The sequence below is a fragment of the Bos grunniens genome, chromosome 25 (genome assembly GCF_055505025.1).
Source record: "Bos grunniens cultivar Pamir isolate PY7600 chromosome 25, Bosgru_T2T1.0, whole genome shotgun sequence".
In the NCBI taxonomy this organism is placed as follows: Eukaryota; Metazoa; Chordata; class Mammalia; order Artiodactyla; family Bovidae; genus Bos; species Bos grunniens.
In genome coordinates, this window is record NC_141189.1 from 10,035,896 (window position 1) to 10,054,180 (window position 18,285).

Genomic DNA, 18,285 nt, shown 5'->3' on the forward strand with positions numbered 1-18,285 from the left:
TTTTTTTAACTTAAAAAAACTTTTATATCAGAGGGAGTATAGCTGGTTAACATTAATGTTGTGATAGTTTCAGGTGGACAGCAGAGGGCTTCAGCCATACATACACAAGTATCCGTTCTCCCCTAGACTCCCCTCCCATCCAGGCTGAGGAGAGTTTCCTGTGCTCTCCAGTAGGTCCTTGTTGATTATCCATTCTAAATATAGCCGTGTGTACGTGTCCATCCCAAACTCCCTAACTATCTATCCGTTCTGGGGATTCTTTGCACTCTGGTATTCTAATGCCTGGGGGATGTATAACAAGATCTGCTGCATCAGTTCAGTTCAGTCGCTCAGTCGTGTCCGACTCTCTGCAACCCCATGAATCTGCATAATGCTAGCTAAAATCTTGTTTAGTTCAATTTCATTTTTTTCTGCAGTGTTCTATAATATCACAATTTGAAAGTTCTAAAATATTTGTTTGTATCCCCCCCAAAAAACCAAACTTTTATTAATGATGTCTAATTTTGCTCATTTTGTATGTTTTATCTTTTTTTTCTTTCTAGTTTTGCTCATTTAAAAAAAATTAATCATTTGGTCCCTTGTTTCACCCATGCATTAAAATAAGTCCTATCTTATCCTGACAGCCTGCTTAGGGAAGTCCTACAAGGTAAACATGAGTTCTTAGCACTTCGTACTTTGGTCCCCTCCTCTCTGCCCCGGGTATGGTGAGGCACAAGGCGAGGTTCAGGGTTCGGGGAGACCGCAGAAGGGAAGTGGAGAGGTGGCAGCTGACGGCTCAGGCCGCTGGGTCGTGCCTGGTGTCTGCAGGACAGGGCAGTCTGGCTGGGCGGTTATGCAAGAGTGGAAAGACTTCTGAGAAGAAAGGAAGTCAGTGGCGGGCCATGACCTGGACTGGTGCCCGGGAGGGGGTACCGCTTGCAGCCAGCCCCCCTGCCACTTCCTTTGCCCTTCCCAGGTGAGCAGCATTGAGAGTCTGACCTCGGTGTGGGGACCGCAAGGCAGCACCACGTGAGACGGGGAAGACCAGAGACAAGCTGAGCATCCCTCAGGGAGGGGCCATTTAGTGAATGATTAAAGGACCATCACTCAGCTGTAAGCCAAGTCCCATGTGCTGTGGGTTTAAGGGAGGACTGCCATTATCATGGGACCCCACTCAGTCTATTCTTGCTTCCAACTTTCTGTTGCGGTAAAAGGCACCCACAGAGAAGGGCTGTGCACGAAACTCTACATGCCTAGGGCCGGGCTAATTTTAGGAAGTGAGCGCACTTGTGGAACTGGCGTCCTTATCAACAGAGCGAATCACTTGCCGCCTCTGGCTCAACTCCGCTCACTGCCGGCCCCCGCCCCTGCCCCTGGAGGTCACCCTGGCTTCCAACCCCACTGACTGGCCTGGGCAGGTTTGGAGCTTGGGGTCAATGGCATCCTGCAGGAGGGGCATTTTGTCCGCTTCTCAATCCCCACATTGTGCCTGGAAGGTTCACCTGTATTGTGTGGGACAGTTCTTTCCCATCGCTGAGCCGTGCACCCTTCTATGCAGGAAGATCCCAGCTGTGTAAGTGGAAATGACCAGAGCAAGGACTGGCAAGACTGGTCACACCCAGGGCTGGTGACCTCGGGGTGACGGGGGAGCAGCAGTGTCTAGAGGGGACCTGCCGAGCAACTCTTCCAGAGCAGAGGAAAGAAATGGACCCCAAGCTTCCAAGATAACACCCCCTGCCAAACGCCAAGCCTTGTCCCTGGTAGTCCCAGGGGACCCGTGGCTCTCAGAGTGCTCCTGGCGCTGATGGCCTTGGCCACCATCTCTCCCTCTTGGAATCTGAGAGTCTGGGCCACAAAGTGACCTGCCCACCTGAACCTGCAGTCAAATTTCCGGGGTCTAAGACCACTTGCTCTGTGACCTTGAACCAGCCCTATAACCTCTGAGCTCCCGGAACCCCGTGTCTCCCTGGCCAAGCACCGCAGGCTTTGGCATCATCGACTCAATGGGCATGAGTTTGAGCAAATCCTGAGAGGCGGTGAAGGACAAGGAAGCCTGGCATGCTGCCGTCCATGGGGTCCCAAAGAGTCGGACACGACTGAGCGACTGAACAACAGCCCATCCTCTCCCAGCAAGCTGCTCCTCCCTCACCCCTGCATCCCATATCCCCTTCTCCCCATTCTCAGCAGAGATGGGGTCCCTTTCACCAGGATTTGAACTCGGGTCTTAGTCTGCCCACCCTCCACTGTTCTGTCACACTCACTCAGGGTGGGCACGGGAGGCTTGCACACACTCCCCTGGAGTGTGCTCATAACTCCATGAGCAATGCAGTTACTATTTGAATACTTGCAGAAGGCCCACTGCATGCCAGGCACCAGCTCTGGGGCACTGGGGCCAGAGCCCATGTCAAAACAGGCCAGAGCCTTCTCTCACGGGCTCACAATCTGTTCGGGAAAGACATTATAAAAATAAAATAAAACAGTGGTCAGTGCTCTGGAAAAAAAAAAAAAAAGGAAAGGAGTAGGGGCCCATGAAGTGTTGCTCTTTTATGTGAGGTTGTCAAGGAAGACCTCTCGGAGGAGGTGCCCTTTCTCAGAGAAGAAACCTGCAGACAGTGAGGGTGGAAGTTACATGCCTGTGGAGATGGGCCAGGTGGAACGGGCGTGCACAGGCCCTGAGGTGTGAGTGCTGGGGGAATTCCCAGAGCAGATAAGCCAACGTGGCTGGCGCAGAGGAGCCAGGAAGAGAGAGCCAGGAGTCGGGCACCCCACCTAGAGGCCATGGGGAGGACAGGGGCCAGAGTGTCCCTGCACACCTGTGTGCATGTGGCCGCCCACGTCCCACCACGGGGGCCCCAGGAATCCCAGAAAACGAAAGAAGAAGCGGAGCCCTCTCTGCACGCTCCCTGCACCCTCTTGCCACCTCCTCCACCCCGCCACCCTCCCTCCGCAACAGAGGCGACTTCCTCTTTCCAGCCAATTTAAGTCCCAACCCCTGAGCACCCTGGAGGAGAGGGTGCCGTGTGCAGCCGAGCCATGGGGGACCACTTCATCCGCCACATTGCCCTCCTGGGCTTCGAGAAGCGCTTCGTCCCCAGCCAGCACTACGTGAGTACCTGCCGGCTGGGAGCGCCAGGCGCGGGGACAGGCCTGGGGGTGGGTGGGGGGCGCATGTGCGGGTCCCCGCACAGCCCGGGGAGAGGGTGCAGGGTCGTGGCCGAGGCTCCGGGTCCCCGGGCCTCAGGCTGCCCATCCGGGGCCGCAGTCCATGTGAGCCCTTCAGATGATGCCCTCCCGCCCCCGCCCCACTCCCTGCTCTCCCCGCTGGCACGTGTCTCTGCCAGCCCCTCCGGGAGGGGTTCCTGGGAGGGTGCACTGGTGGTGATCAGTTGCATCAGAGTTGGGGCCCCTCCTGTAGGGTAGCACCACCACAGGGACTGGAAGAATCCCCCTTCCTGCCCCCGGGGATCTGGGGAAGTGTTGGCTCAGACCCGGCCACCCCATCCATCATGGGGTCTCCAAACCCAGCAGAAGACCAGAGAGGCATCCACCTTATAAACTGGCACGTGGGCTGCATTCAGAGTATATGCGGAGACCTTTCGTCTTTTTTTACCTTTTAATGTTGAAATAATTTCAGATTTACAGAAATGTTGTCCCCGGAAAATGCCAATTACTCCAATATTGCTTCATCCGCATTTTCTGTGTGTCTCTCTCTCTGTTCCTTTGTCCCTCCCTCCCTTTCCCTCTGAATACATATATTCTGAATCGTTTGACAGTTATTTGGAGACATTGTGCTTCTTTACCCCCTAAATATTACAAGTGTGTATTTCTTAAAACCAAGAAGTCTCTCTTACATAACCAAAGGTGTCGAAATGAGGAAATTAACCTTGATAAAACACTGTCATCCGTCCCTCAGACTGGATTAGGATTTCAGCAATCGTCCTACTTGTCCCTCGGCAGGGACGTTTTTTTCAGGCCCAGGATCCAATCCAGGTTATCCTATGTATCCGAGTTGCCACATCTCTTTGGTGTTCTCTAACCCGGATCGGTCTTAATCAGTCTTTGTTCTTTTCAATTTTGACTTTTTGAAGAGATGGGACCAGTTATTTTGTAGAACGCCCCTCAATTTCCGTGTTTCTGATACTTCTTAGGGACTTTCCAATGGCTCAGCGAGTAAAGAATCCTCCTGCAATGCGGGAGACACAGGTTTGATACTTCCTTAGATCCCAGTGGCTTCCCTGACAGCTCAGATGGTCAAGAATCTGCCTGCAATGCAAGAGACCCTGGTTCGAATCCTGGGTTGGGAAGATCTGCTGGAGAAGGAACAGGCTACCCATTCCAGTCTTCTTGAGCTTCCTGTGTGGCTCAGCTGGTAAAGAATCCACCAGCAATATAGGAGACCTGGGTTTGATCTCTGGCTTAGGAAGATCCCCTGGAGAAGGGAAAGGCTGCCTACTCCAGGATTCTGTCCTGGAGAATTCCATGGACTGTATAGTCCCTGGGGTTGTGAAGAGTCAGACATGGTTGAGCAACTTTCACTTTTCACTTTAGATCACAATAATTCAAGGACACCCGGGAAGTGACTCTCTGTTCTTCTCTTTGATCCCATCAGCTGACAGGTGATTTTTATTTATTCCTATATTAGTGATGTTTGATCACTAAATCCTAAGTGTGTCTTCCAAGTTTCTCTGCTGTAAAGCTACTGTTTCCCCCTTTGTAATTCATAACTGGGTTTCCCTGGTGGCTCAGTGGTAAAGAATCCACCTGCCAATGCAGGAGATGAGGGCTTCATCCCTGGGTCTGGAAGAGATCCCCTGGAGAAGGAAATGGCAACCCACCCCAGTATTCTTGCCTGGAGAATTCCATGGACAGAGGAGCCCGGCGGGCTGTAGTCATTGAGGTCGCAGGAGAGTTGAACAAGACTTAGTGACTACAACAGGCAACAAAATTAATAACGAACCCATGGGGGAGGTTACGGAAAGCTATGTGAGTATCCTGTGCCTTACAGAAACTGGATGACTCTTGCTTGCATCAAATGACTATCATGATTGCCAAATAATGATTTTTAAACTCTATGGTCCTTCTGCATGCATTAGTTAACATTTTCCTTTAAGTGTCTTCCCTTCTTCCTTGTTTATGTCCAGATGGATCCATGGATTCAGTGGGTCAGAGTCCATTACCATCATTACTTACTTTGATGCTCAGAATGTTCCAGATTTGGTGACTGGGAGCTCCTTCGGGTTGGCTTCTGTGCTCTTTTGGGATATATCATGTCATTCTTTGAGCACCTTTTTTTTTTTGGAGAGGGCACCAGAATTCATTCTTATGGCACAAGGTGGTCCAGCTTACCCTGGACTCTTTCAGCCCTAGGCCTGGACTCAACTATTTCAGTGAAGAACCCTGGTTCTTTAGTGAGAGTGATATTAGAACACAAAATCTGGAAGCTAGGTGTGCTCCTTGCCACTGAGGTGTCATGGCTCGTGACTGCCTTTTCAGTGGACAGACTGGGGGAAATGGCCATGTCGTCTTGTTCTTGCCTCTCACCATTTTATATCTGTAGCTCCTTCCTCTCACTGTGGGAACAGTGGGTTCCAAGATTAGTGTATCACTCCTCTGCTCAGTTCTAAAGTAAACATAAATTTGTTTCAGAGTAACTACACCCACACGGCTGTCAACAATAAACCTACTACTAACCTATTAAGTCACTACACCCACACCACTATTAACAATAAACCTCCTAACCTAATCAGTCTCAGTTAAGTTTTCTCTGCAGTTGTTTTTGTCCTTTTGGACTGAGAACAGTGCCAGCGCTGTAACTAAAAGCTACTTGGAGTCTTTTCCATTAAAAAAAATTTAGATTATTACCCATTTTATATACTGTTAAGTTCATTTGGTTTTGTTTGTTTTCCACTTTAAAGTTAAAAAACCCTTGTTGGTTTAACTTTATTTCTAAATACGTAAAATATTAGCAAGTTCACCCATTTAAAGTGCACTGTGATTTTTGGTATATTATAAGCTGTTCGACTCTCACAACTATCTAACTTTTTAGAGTATTTAATCTTCCCCAGTAGTAGCTATTCTTTTGATTCCCCAATACTTTATTCTGAGAAACTTCAAATATGGAGAGAAATTGAAAAGATTTCACAGCAGAACAAAACCAAAAAATCTAACCAGTCATATGCTCACTGTCTAGATTCTTCCATTAACGTTACCTGTAGCACGTGTTTTATGATGCAAACCATCCATCAACCCATCAATCTATCCTATTTTTGATGCACTTCAAGGCAAATCACAAATATCAGTACACTTTGCCCTGAATATTTCAGCATGCATATCACAGCCAGAGTTAAGCATTTGCTTATAGTTTTTTCTCTTTTGATGTAAAATTTGTGTAGAATGAAACCCACAAATCTTAGAGATACATTTACTGAGTTTTGACGCTGAGAGTCCCTACAGAACCCAAACTCTCATCGAAATGTTGACCGTGACCTTCACTCCGCCTCATGTCCCAGTCATTCCTTCCCAGCCCCTAGAAGCAACTATTTGAGGTATCTTTTTCCACCTTGAATTAGTTGAGGTCACTCTAGAATCTCACAGACATGGAACGGTATGTAGCCTTTCATGCCCGACTTCTTGCATTCAGCACAGTGCTTTTAAGATTCATCCACATGGTTGCAAATATCAGTTATCTGTTCTTTTGTGTGGCTGAGTGGTGTTCTCTAAACTGTTTTTACAGGCTTATTTTTCCGTATTGAGTGTTTGTTTTTTGTTTTATATAATGGCTTTTTTTGGATATTGGAGAACGAAATGGCAACCCACTCCAGTATTCTCGCCTGAAATCTCCCATGGACACAGGAGCCTGGCGGGCTACAATCCATGGGGTCACAAGAGTCGTACGCGACTTAGAGACTAAACCACCACAGTTCTTATGCCATATGATAAACTCATGTGAATTGCACAATTCAGTGGTTTTCAGCACATTCACAGAGTTGCACAATCATGACTACAATCTCTTTTTTTCATCACCCCAAAGAAATCCTATCTCCAGTCAAGCCTCAGCCCCTCTACCCCAACCCCGCCCAGCCACTGGCAACCACAAATCTACTTTCTGTTTCAATAAATCTGTCTCTTCTGGACATCTCTTTCTTTCCTTTTCTTTTTTATTTTGTGGCTGCGCCCTTGGCTTGTGGGATCTCATTTCCCTGACCTAGGACTGAACCCGGGCCGTCAACAGTAAAAGTGCAGAGTCCCAGCCTCTGGATCCCCAGGGAACTCCCTGGACACTTCATATAAATCCAGCCACACAACATCTTACTGTGTTGTGCTGTGTTTTGCTATCTGAGCCCAGCCCTTTCTGTATCTTACCTCCTGTTAATTCTCAGAGCAGCCCGAGCGGCGAGGTCCTACTTTACCTCTAGTTTATGGAGAGGAGTCTGAGTTAATCTGAGAGTTAATTTGCCCTGGGGTCCGTGAACTTGGTGCTCTTTCTACGGCCCAGGTTACTCCGAATAGCGCTCTCCCTCCCGCCCCCAGCCCTGCGGGTTTCCACCGTGGGCGGGGGCTGCCCAGATGCGTGCTTGAACAAGGTCCCTGCTCCTGCCGCCCCCCAGGTCTACATGTTCCTGGTGAAATGGCAGGACCTGTCTGAGAAGGTGGTCTATCGGCGCTTCACCGAGATCTACGAATTCCACGTGAGTGCCCTGTGTGTGTGGGGTGGGGGTAAGGGGCGACACCACGCAGCCCCAGCTCTGCCTTCGAGGACGGAAACTCGGAAACCCCCTCCCCTCCCAGCCCACACTTAAGGGGGCATTTTTTTAAATTGAGGTATAGTTGACTCACACTGTTGTCGGCCTTACATTTTTTTAATTTAAAGAAAACACTTAAGGTAGTTTTTATTGTGAAAATACACATGACACACACTTACCATTTTACCTGCTTTACGTGTACAAGCCAGTGGCCTGAAGCGTGTTCGCTGTCACGCTACCGTCACCACCTTCCACTTCTAAACATTCTCATCTTCCCAAACCAAGACTGCACCCACAGCGCACGAACTCAAGGGGGCTGCCTCAAGGGTCCCCCTGCTCGCTCTGTCCCCGCAGGGGGCAGCCTGGCGGGTGTCACCACCGCAGGGTCAGCCCGGGCGCTCGCTCTTTCACCCACGGTCCCTGGCCTGACGAAGACCCTGGTGGACCGGAAGGAGGGTGGATAATCCTGACACCCGTGGAACCTGGTCTCCTTGCTTTGTGGGTGCCTGTTATCACCAGGGTTTACATGCGAGAATCCCCCAGGGTTCCCATCACCAGAGGCTGTTTGGACAAAACTGGGGGGAGCTTATGGGGGGTCACGGTGTGTGGAGCTTGGCTGCTGGGTCCTGGTCTAAGACAGGTCAGATGAATGGAGGGGCCACAAAAGCACTTCTCTTATTTGAATTATTTAAAGTGAAATGCAGATAAATGTGAAGAAAAACTATATCCAGCCTTGTATACCAGCACCTGGAATCACAGCTGATGTCACTGGGCTGTTTGCACAAGGCTTTTAGATAAAGGAGATGGGGTGGCTCAAGAGGGAGGGGATATATATATATATATATATATATATATATAAATATATACATACAATTCTGGGCTTTTCTGGCAGGTCAGCTGGTAAAGAATCCACCTGCAATGCAGGAGACCCTGGTTCAATTCCTGGGTTGGGAAGATCCCCTGGAGAAGGGATAGGCTACTCACTCCACTATTCTTGGGCTTCCCTGGTGGCTTAGTCAGTAAAGAATCTGCCTGCAATACAGGAGACTGGGGTTCAATCCCTGGGTTGGGAAGATCCCCTGGTGAAGGAAATGGCAACCCACTCCAGTAGTCCTGTCTGGAGAATCCCCAGGGACAGAGGAGGCTGGAAGGCTGCAGTTCATGGGGTCGCAAAGAGTCGGACCTGACTGAGCGACTAAGCACAGCACAGTTCATATGTAATTATGACTGATTCGTGTTGTTGTGCAGCAGAAACCTACTCAATATTGTAAAGCAATTATCCTCCAATTAAATGTACAAAAGCAGTGGAAGCCTCCCTTCATCTCATAGGCCATACTAGCTCCTACCCTACGTGGCCACACACACACACACAGAGCCCAGGAACAGCACACAGCAGCGTGGAGCGTGCACTTTCTGAGGTGTGAGTAAATGCCATCAGCGTGCCTTTCGCCTGTTTCTCCATCTTATCACTGTCACTAGCTTACAATTTTGAGACCAGTCCATGACGACACATCGTGCGGCTTCATCTCACCTATTTAAACTGTTCTATTGTAGGATTAGCAACTCCCCCTTGCTTTTTTTTTTTAACTTTTTGGCCATGCCACGTGGCACGCAGGATCTTAGTTCCCTGTTGGGGGATTCAACCCATGTTCCTGGTAGTGGAAGCATGGAGTCTTGGCCACTGGACTGCCATTGAAGTCCCAGGATAAGCCCCTTTTATTACCCGGCGGACTCATTCATTCATCCAACCACTATTTATTGAGCACCTACTAAGTGCCAGGCACATTCTTCTTGATCAGTAGGCAATGCTGCTGAAAGCTATAAGAAACAGGTGCAAATCCTTGTAAACCTTATGTTCCAGTGAAGTCAGGATAACAGACAAACAAACAAGCAAAATAAGTAATTTCTACAGTGTGTTAGATGGTCCTTAGAAGGAGCATAACAGAGCAGGGAGGGGAGGTGGGAAGGATGGGAGGAGGGGCAATTGTCAGGAAGGAGGCCTTGTGAGGGGGAGATAGCTGAGCAAGGACTTGAAGAAGGAGAAAGGGAGAGAGTGATAGAATGAGCTATTGATCCGCATGGGGGGCGGGAAGAATGGGGCTAACACATGCAAAGGCCCTGGGGCAGGAGTGGGCCTGGAGCTTCCAAGGGTGGCTGGGGCAGAGGGAATGGGGGAGAGTGGTGGCAGAAGTTTGAGCAAGGCAGGCAGAGGCAGGTCACCAGCACGGGCACCGCAGGGAATAATGCAGCCTTTCTTTCCTCTGAGTGAGTTGAGAGGCAGGGAGGTTCTGAGGGAGGGAGGGAGGGAGCAGAGGAGAGACTGGATACAACCTGGGTTTTAAGAGGATGCCTCTGGATGGTGGATTGAGGACAGACCAGGAGAGAGGGGGCAGTGACCTAAGAAGGTTGTAATAATCAAACCAGGTGGAAGCGGGCACAGTGAGAAGGATCAGATTCTGAACAGATTTGGGGAGCAGAGCCAAAAGGATTGGCTGGTGGGTTGATGCGAGTCAGGAGAGAAAGAAGAGCCCAGGATGCCACCAGAAGCTTCTTTCTTGTTGTTCAGTCGCTAAGTTGCGTCCGACTCTTTGGACTGCAGCTTCTAGCCCCAGCGATTGGAAAGTATTTAGGTCGTGTCCAATTCTGTGCCTTTACAATGCTCTAATAAAACAGATTCTTCCGTGTCTGCTTTTCTGTCTAGAAAATCTTAAAGGAGATGTTTCCTATTGAGGCGGGGGACATCAACCCAGAGAATAGGATCATCCCGCACCTGCCAGGTGAGGAGTGGGGCTGAGTCAGCTGGGTGGGCTCCCCTGCCCCGGATCCCCTCATCTGCCCTCTGACTGTCCCCTCCACTCCCACCGTCTCCGGACTTGACCTTGCAAGTATGCTCACTGGTCCTCTGGTGTCCTTCCCTGGTCCCGCCAGCCCCGCGGTGGTTTGATGGGCAGCGGGTGGCCGAGAGCCGCCAGGGCACTCTTACCGAGTACTGCAGCGCGCTCATGAGCCTGCCTGTCAAGATCTCCCGCTGCCCGCACCTCCTCAACTTCTTCAAGGTGCGCCCCGACGACCTCAAGCTCCCCACAGACAGCCAGTGAGTGGTGGGAGAGGGAAGGGGTGGTTGGCTCAACCTGGAGAGGGCAGGGCTTTCCCCATGTTACACAGGAAGAGCCTGAGGATCAGAGAGGGCAAGCAACTTGCCCAAAGTCACACAGCGAGAAAGCGAAGGAGGACGTCCCCAGCATCCCTGCTGGGTTTCTACCTGCACCCCTCTGAGCCTCAGGATGCTGGGGGTGGGGTGGAGGAGGCACTCCAGGCTGGGGGTCCTAGGTCCTCAGTCCTTGTCCTGGGTCTGCCTGGCTATGGGACCTGGAGCCTTCTGAAAGCAGCTTCCCCAACTGTAACCCAGTGGTGAGGGCCAAATGCAGTAGTGGGTGCCCGGGAGAGTGCTTATAAACTGGGAAGTAAGGAGCCCCTGAGAGGATATGGGGCTCAGTGGCCTCTGTTCATTCCTGAGTGTGTCTCAGGCCCCTCCTCTGCTTTGCCACCTCATTCTCTGCCTGCCCTCGCCCTAGGGGTCTCCTGGACACAGGGCCCTGCATGGACGGCATCAGAGAAGCTGAGTGAGATCTCAGGGGAATGTGCTGCAGAATGTCCCTCTCTCTGTCCCTCACTGGTACTGAGTGCTAGGGGATGCCTGGAGGACAGGGTTTGCCATAGACAGACAGCAGCGCTCCAGCTAGTGCTTATGCACCCCTGAACACAACCCTGGTCCCAGGCAGGGCAGCTCCCCTCGGCCCCTGCGGGACAGGGCGCCCACCCCCGTCGGCTTCTCTTTCGAGGCTCCAGCAGGAGGGAGCTGGCCTACAAGCCTTCTCCTTTGGGTCTGCAGGAAGCTGGGCAACCCCCTCAGGCTCTGAGCAGCTCCTTCTTTCTTCAAAGCCCCTTCCTCCCAGTCCAGCCTCTACCTTCTCTCTGCAGTGGCCCCCATTTCCCACGTCCCTTTTGGGAACTGTCTTGGGAAGTTCTTCTGTAGGTCTGTCCTGAGCATCCCAGGGGGAAGCCCAGTGGTCTAACCCAGACTGTTCTCTGCTGCAGGGTGAAAAAGCCAGAGACATACCTGATGCCCAAAGATGGCAAGAACAACGCTGCGGGTAAGAGGCTGGGGGCAGCCCACCGTGGTCACCCTCAGGGACTGTTGACACGATCAGGGACCCTGAGCTTGGGGTATGCAGGGAAAAGAGCAGGAGGTGAGAACAGCTGTGAAGGATCTTGGCGGCTGCACTAAAGAGTTGGGGTCTTGGGACTTCCCTGGTGTCCGGTGGCTAAGACTCTGCACTTCCAATGCAGGGAGTGTGGGTTGGAACCCTGGTTGGGGCACTAAGATCCCACGTGCTGTGGGGCATGGCTAAAAAGTTAAAAAAAAAAATGAAAAGTTGGAGTTTTGGGAGCTCGCCTCTGTGGCTGCAGCGCCAAGCACAGACCCTGGCTTCCGACAGCCAGGGAATGTTCTGGCTGAATGAATGATCAGATCTGGGGGCAAAAGTGGCTTTTAGTGGCCCCAATACACTCAGATTCTAAGGTACTGGGGATTAGCACTTCAATATATGAATTTGGTGGCAGGGGTGGATACAAGTCAGTGCTCAAAAGGCAGCTGCAGCATCATCTGGGGGCTGGTTAGAAATTCAGACCCTCAGGTCCTACCTGAGACCTATGGAATCAGTGCTTGTCTTTCAGCCAGATCCCTGGGTGATTTGCTTGCACATTAAAGGTTTTTTAAAAATATGTATTTATTTGGCAGCACAGTAGAGGCATGCAAACCCTTAGCTGCAGCATGTGGGATCTAGTGCCCTGATCAGGGATCAAACCCAGGGACCCAGTGTTGAGAGCATGGAGTCTTAGCCACTGGACCACGAGGGAAGTCCCTGTGCACATTAATGTTGAGAAAGGCTGCTTGCAAACCTCATCAAATGAGAGAGAGCGTGTGTAAAGTGTGCGGCAGGTGTCTGGCACACGGAAGGTGCTGAATAGGTGCAGGGCTGCGAAGCCTAGCTTGTCTCCGCTGCTTTCCAGTACACAGGGCGTGACCACCCCCGGCCTGTCTGGAGCTGGGTGGGGACAGGACATAAGTTCCTGTCCTGGTGATCCACGCAGGGCCCGCAGGGAAGAGCCGGGAGGAGGCGCCCACCGTGTCCACTCACCCTGCCCTCCCTCTGCCCAGACATCACGGGCCCCATCATCCTGCAGACGTACCGCGCCATCGCTGACTACGAGAAGGGCTCGAGTTCCCAAATGGCTCTGGCCACGGGCGACGTGGTGGACGTCGTGGAGAAGAACGAGAGCGGTCAGCCTCCTCACCCTGCCTAGACCTCCCTCCCTTGGTGCCCGGGCCCCCGGCCACAAGCCCCCACCAAGGCTCTGCCCCCCGCAGAGAGCAGCCCTGGGCCTCCTCCCCGCCTGGCCCACAGAGGGGCTCCGGCTCCTTCAGGGGCCCTGACTGTCCTCCCCACACTGGGCGGAGCGGGGGTAGCTGGTGGGGCGGGGGGCATCACCCTCTTTCTGAGAGTGCGCCCCCTGGCGGCTCTGGGGATTGCACACATTCGGGGCCGTGACGGAGCATCTCTGCGGGATACAGCCGGGTGGGCAGGCGAACTTCTCATCACACCTATGAAGTGGATTCTGAGCTGTAGTTCTGTGGTCCTCTCTGTACCGGTGTGTGTAATTTTGGCATGGAATGTGGTGAAGGTGACAGGCTTCCCAGGTGGCGCAGTGGTAAAGAATCTGCCTGCCAATGCAGGAGATGCAAGAGATGCGGGTTCAATCCCCGGGTCGGGAAGATCCCCTGGAGTAGGAATTGGCAACCCGCTCCAGTATCCTTGCCTGGAATATTCCATGGGCAGAGGAGCCTGGCAGGCTACAGTCCAGGGGGTCGCAAAGGGTTGGACACCATTGAGCGACTGAACACACACACACACAATCAGTCTGAATGCGAGAGTTGGATGTCTGTCTGCATCTGACTGTCCTCACCCCTCCCCACCCGGTGATGGCTGAGGGAGGCTCCCAGACCCGCCCAGACTTACTGCCCCATATCCCTGGCACAGGCTGGTGGTTCTGCCAAATGAAGACAAAGCGTGGCTGGGTCCCAGCGTCCTACTTGGAGCCTCTGGACAGTCCTGATGAAGCCGAGGACCCAGAACCCAACTATGCAGGTACCTGCTGCCCTCCCCAGCTGCAGGGGTGGGAGGAGGGGCAGGAGGGGCTCAGGAATATTGAGGAGCCAGAGTGACTGCTTTGGGGTCAGACATGACTGAGGGCTTGGGCAGAGACGGAGGCAGGGCTGACACCCCAGAGTCTAGGTTGGGGTAGGAGGTGGTGCCTTTGGTCAGGCCGGGGGAACCAGGAGGTAGAATAGAGGAGAGAGGGTGATGAGGTCAATCTGGGACACGTGGTGGCTGCCAGCCTGGGGCCGGGTCCAGTGGGAAGCGGTACCATGAGCTAACCTGAGGCTCAGGAAGGAGGGCTGCCTGGAGGTGGTGGTATCGTGGCTGACTAGAATGGGAAAATGGGCAGCCTCTGGGTTGGAGGGGGCCCATGTGGGGTTTGATTAAAAAAGTTTTGGTTGCCCATATCTTCAAATATTAATAGAAAGAGTTTACAATTTTATGTGGATTTGTGGCTTCTCTTTAAAAACTGTGTATACAAGTTTTGTGTGTATGCAAGACGTGTATACAGGGCTGGCAGCCCCACATGTGAACAGTGGGCTGGAACGATGGCTCAAGTGCCACTGGATGAGTATTCTTCCTCCCCACTTCCTGACTGGCCACTCCTTGTGTGTAGGTGGCTGGCCAGGTCTCTGGGGTCATGGGAGCTCCTAGCCTCTGGTGTGGATTGTGGTGGATGGGAGTGGGCGAGCTCCCCTGAATAGAGCAGGCAGAGGACAGAAGTCCAGGGTGCCCCCAGGAGGAGTGGGGAGAACTGGAGGAGATGGTGTCCTGAGCTCCAGCTGGAGGAAGCCCCAGGCCCAAAGAGGAGGGGAAGGGCGGGGAGCCATGTGCTGGGTGGACCTTCTCACTATGCCCCTCCCCCTCCAGGTGAGCCCTACATCACCATCAAAGCCTACACTGCTGTACTGGAGGATGAGATATCCTTGGAGGAGGGTGAAGCCATTGAGGTCATTCATAAGCTCCTGGATGGCTGGTGGGTCATCAGGTAGGAGAGTCGTGCCCTCCCTCTCGCCCCCACTGCACCTGTCCTGAGAGTCAGCCTGGCCCAAGGCTGGACCTGTATGGGCTCATTGCTGACCTGACTGTGTGACTCTGGGTAGGCCACGCCACTGTCTCTCTCTGGGCTGTTTCCATTTTGGAAGCAGACTGCTTCCACCCCAGCCTGCTTGTATCACAGGGTTCATTCTTGTCTGAGTGGGCACTTCTTTCCTTTGTGACTTGGGGTCATGTCCCCTGACCAGTCCATCTATTCATTCTCCAGCAACACAATTAATTGTATTAATTAACATTTTTTTAAAAACACAATACTATTTTATAAAGATTTATTACTTACTTACTTTTGGCTGCTCTTTGTTGCTGCACGCAGGCTTTCTCTAGCTGCGGTAAGCCAGGGCTACTCTTGGTTGTGGTGTATGGGCTTCTCCTTGCGGTGGCTTCTTGTTGCAGAGCACGGGTTCCAGGTGCTCAGGCATTAGCAGTGCTTTAGTGGCGGATCAGGGATAGAACCCATGTCCCTTGCATTGGCAAGTAGATTCTTAACCACTAGACCACCAGAAGAAGTCTCTGAATGAATTATTATATTTGACAGCTGCTGGAGCAGACCCTGTAATCCCTTTTCCTCTTAAGTCCTTCATTGTAATTTTCATCTGTTCATTCCTTCAAATGAATGTAAGAATACTAGTTTTTCCTGATGCTGGGGAAAGCAGAGTCCTGGGGTCTTACACATGATTGCCAAGCCTGGAGTCACAGCGCCCATCTATGACCCCCATGGGCTTGTGGCCACATCACCCCCCATTGGTGTGGCCCTCCACTGAAGACTTTGAGATAGGATTTCTCCAACTTTTATTTATTTTTATTGGTGAAAGTTGTTTTACAATGTTGTGTTAGTTTCTGCTGCACAGCAAAGTGAATTAGTTTTTAAACTCAAATTCAGTGAACCCCCATCATGCAATCCTGAGACAATATTCGTGATTTTCCCACCAGCCAAGAAGAATGAGTTTTACTGAGTGAAGTCTGTAGCATGCAAAGGCTACTGTTTGTTTTTTTTTTTTTTACTCTCAAACATAGTAGTAGGAATGGGAAGAAAAATCTTCTCAACAAATGGTGCTGGAACAACTGGATATCCCTGGGAGGAGTGGTGGGGAATGAACCTTGACCCTGCCTCACACCATACACCTTTATTTGGGATGGATCGCAGGTTTTACCAAGCACAAAACCCCAAACTAAGAAGCTTTTGGAAGAAAGCATAAGGGAACTTGTCGACTTGGAAGTGGGCAAAGATTTCCTAGGACACAGGAGACCATCACCTTATATAAGAGAAAAAACTGACAAATACAAGATTGCAGAGGTTTCCTAGCAAACATCTGTTCTGGGAGAGCTGGATCTGCTAATTTGCTTCTCTTCTCAGCGTCACAACTAGGAAGGCCTGTGTCACACCCATGAGGAAACTGAGGCACACAGGTGCAGGGGCTGGTGTTGGCTGCTGTGTTTGCAACCTCTCAGTTGCCTTGACCCCAGATGACCCTAAGGGACCCTTGACCCCATGTCTGAGGCTCCACCCCCTGCCACGACTGCCCAGACCTCAGGGGCTGCCTCTGTTACAGGAAAGAAGACGTCACAGGTTACTTTCCATCCATGTACCTGCAGAAGGCAGGGCAGGACGTAGCCCAGGCCAAAAGCCAGATCAAGAGCCGGGGGGCGCCACCCCGCAGGTGAGCAAGGGTCCCGGGGCAGGGGGTAGGCTGGGCGGGGCTGGGGAGGGTGCACTGCGGCTTCCCTCTGTGGGTCCAGGCCCTAGGTTGACAGTGCTAGGGCGAGGGAGACGGGGCGCCAGCCCTCTCCCTGAGCGAAGGCTGGAGTGCCCTCCCACACTGTGGGGCCGGCACAAGGGCAGCAGGGCAGCAGGGGTGTGAGATGGAAGTAGGGGCACCGATGCCCACCGTCCTTGGGACGGCTCCTGAGGGTTGGGGCAGGCTGAAGAGCTTCCAGCGGAGGGAGTAGGCTGAAGGTGGGCGGGGAAAGGCGGGTGAGAAATGGGCCTGGGCGCTGAGTCAGGGCAGGGGGTCCGTGTCGCGGAGGGGCAGTGGCCTTCATGCCAATCGGGGCTGGGCAGGACTCCCTCCACCGGCTGCTCTTCCTCGGCCTAGTCGTTGGACCCCAGGGTTGGCCATGAGAGTCCCCTCGGGTAGGGCTGCGGCAAGGGTGCGTACGCGGGCCGCTAACCAAAGTCCCCCTCCTGCTGGATCCAGGTCGTCCATTCGCAATGCTCACAGCATCCACCAGCGGTCACGGAAGCGCCTCAGCCAGGACACCTATCGGCGCAACAGCGTCCGTTTTATGCAGCAGCGCCGCCACCAGCGGCCGGAGCCACAGAGCTCCAGGAGCGCCCTGAGTGAGTGCGGGCCGGGGGCTGGGGGCCGGGCGGGGCGGTGGAGGCGGGGCCTGGGGCGGGATCGGGCGATGGAGGCGGAGCTGTGTGATGGAGGCGGGGTCTGGGGAGGGGCCGGGCGGTGGAGGCGGGGCCATGAGGGTGGGGCCCGAAAAGTGAAGCGAGGCGGGGCCGAGCAGGCGGGGCGGGCCTCACCTGGTGCTGTCCATCCGCAGAGGAGCAGCAGCAACCCAAGACCGAGCGCCCCAAGCCGCAGCCGGCCGTGCCCCCCAGGCCCAGCGCAGACCTCATCCTGCACCGCTGCAGCGAGAGCACCAAGCGGAAGCTGGCCTCTGCCGTCTGAGGCCGCCTCCATTTGATGCTCTCCTCACCCCCAGCCCCTAAACCTGTACATACGTGTATAGAGCCTGAGGTTAGCACCCCCTGGCCCCGCCCCACCCAGCTGTTCGATACCCTTAATAAACGTTGCTTGGAGGGAACTGATGCTTTGAAAAGTTGCGCCGCGGGCAACACCCTTGATATTTCTAGACTTAGGACTGGAGGCTGTGAGCTCTGTTGGGGAAGTTGCAAGAACTGAGGTCCGGCTGCATACTTTTCTGGCCTTGGCCAAGACCAAGTTTGCACAAGGCCAAGTGCAAGAGGAAGCGCTAGCCTGGACAGACTGCCTGCTTGAACTCTGGCCTCACTGCAGAAGAGTCCTGAAGAAGAATGGACACAGTGCATAGCTGGGGTGGGGTGGGGTGGTGGGGGTGGGGGTCAGGGCTGTAGTTGACCTTGTGTGTACACTTTGAATGCCAAAAAAACCTGTAATTTAGGTTTAGGGAGACACACATTAGATGTAAAGATATACCATAAACTGAAAGGGAAGAAATGGAAAAAGACATTCATGCAAATAGACACTTAAAAGATGGCTGGAGTAGCTATACTTAGAGAAAATAGGCTTTGTAACAAA

At 52.6% G+C, this 18,285-nt stretch overlaps 1 protein-coding gene across 4 annotated transcripts; it reads left to right on the plus strand.

Moving 5' to 3' along the window:
- The first annotated feature begins 2,984 nt into the window (after positions 1-2,984).
- NCF1 (neutrophil cytosolic factor 1) lies at positions 2,985-17,812 on the plus strand. 4 transcript variants are annotated; one of them, XM_086374638.1, is made up of 11 exons: positions 2,985-3,084; positions 7,587-7,667; positions 10,423-10,498; positions 10,650-10,815; positions 11,820-11,875; positions 12,876-13,065; positions 13,823-13,930; positions 14,813-14,930; positions 16,549-16,656; positions 17,194-17,336; positions 17,549-17,812. In XM_086374638.1, exons 5-11 carry the CDS (start codon positions 11,855-11,857, stop codon positions 17,674-17,676), a joined length of 816 nt encoding a protein of 271 aa, XP_086230764.1. In that variant the 5' UTR covers positions 2,985-3,084; positions 7,587-7,667; positions 10,423-10,498; positions 10,650-10,815; positions 11,820-11,854; the 3' UTR covers positions 17,677-17,812. The 4 variants fall into 4 exon arrangements, with proteins under 4 accessions (XP_086230764.1, XP_086230763.1, XP_086230766.1 ...); XM_086374637.1 differs by having other exon boundaries at positions 12,943-13,065; XM_086374640.1 differs by lacking the exon at positions 10,650-10,815 and having other exon boundaries at positions 12,943-13,065.
- The last annotated feature ends 473 nt before the right edge of the window (positions 17,813-18,285 follow it).

Excerpts from the sequence above, each read along its gene's own strand:
- NCF1 (XM_086374637.1), top strand. The coding sequence starts at position 3,013 with ATGGGGGACCACTTCATCCGCCACATTGCCCTCCTGGGCTTCGAGAAG. Across the intron at positions 10,499-10,649 it reads GATCATCCCGCACCTGCCAG|CCCCGCGGTGGTTTGATGGG; the intron begins GTGAGGAGTGGG and ends TGGTCCCGCCAG. Across the intron at positions 14,931-16,548 it reads GATGGCTGGTGGGTCATCAG|GAAAGAAGACGTCACAGGTT; the intron begins GTAGGAGAGTCG and ends CCTCTGTTACAG.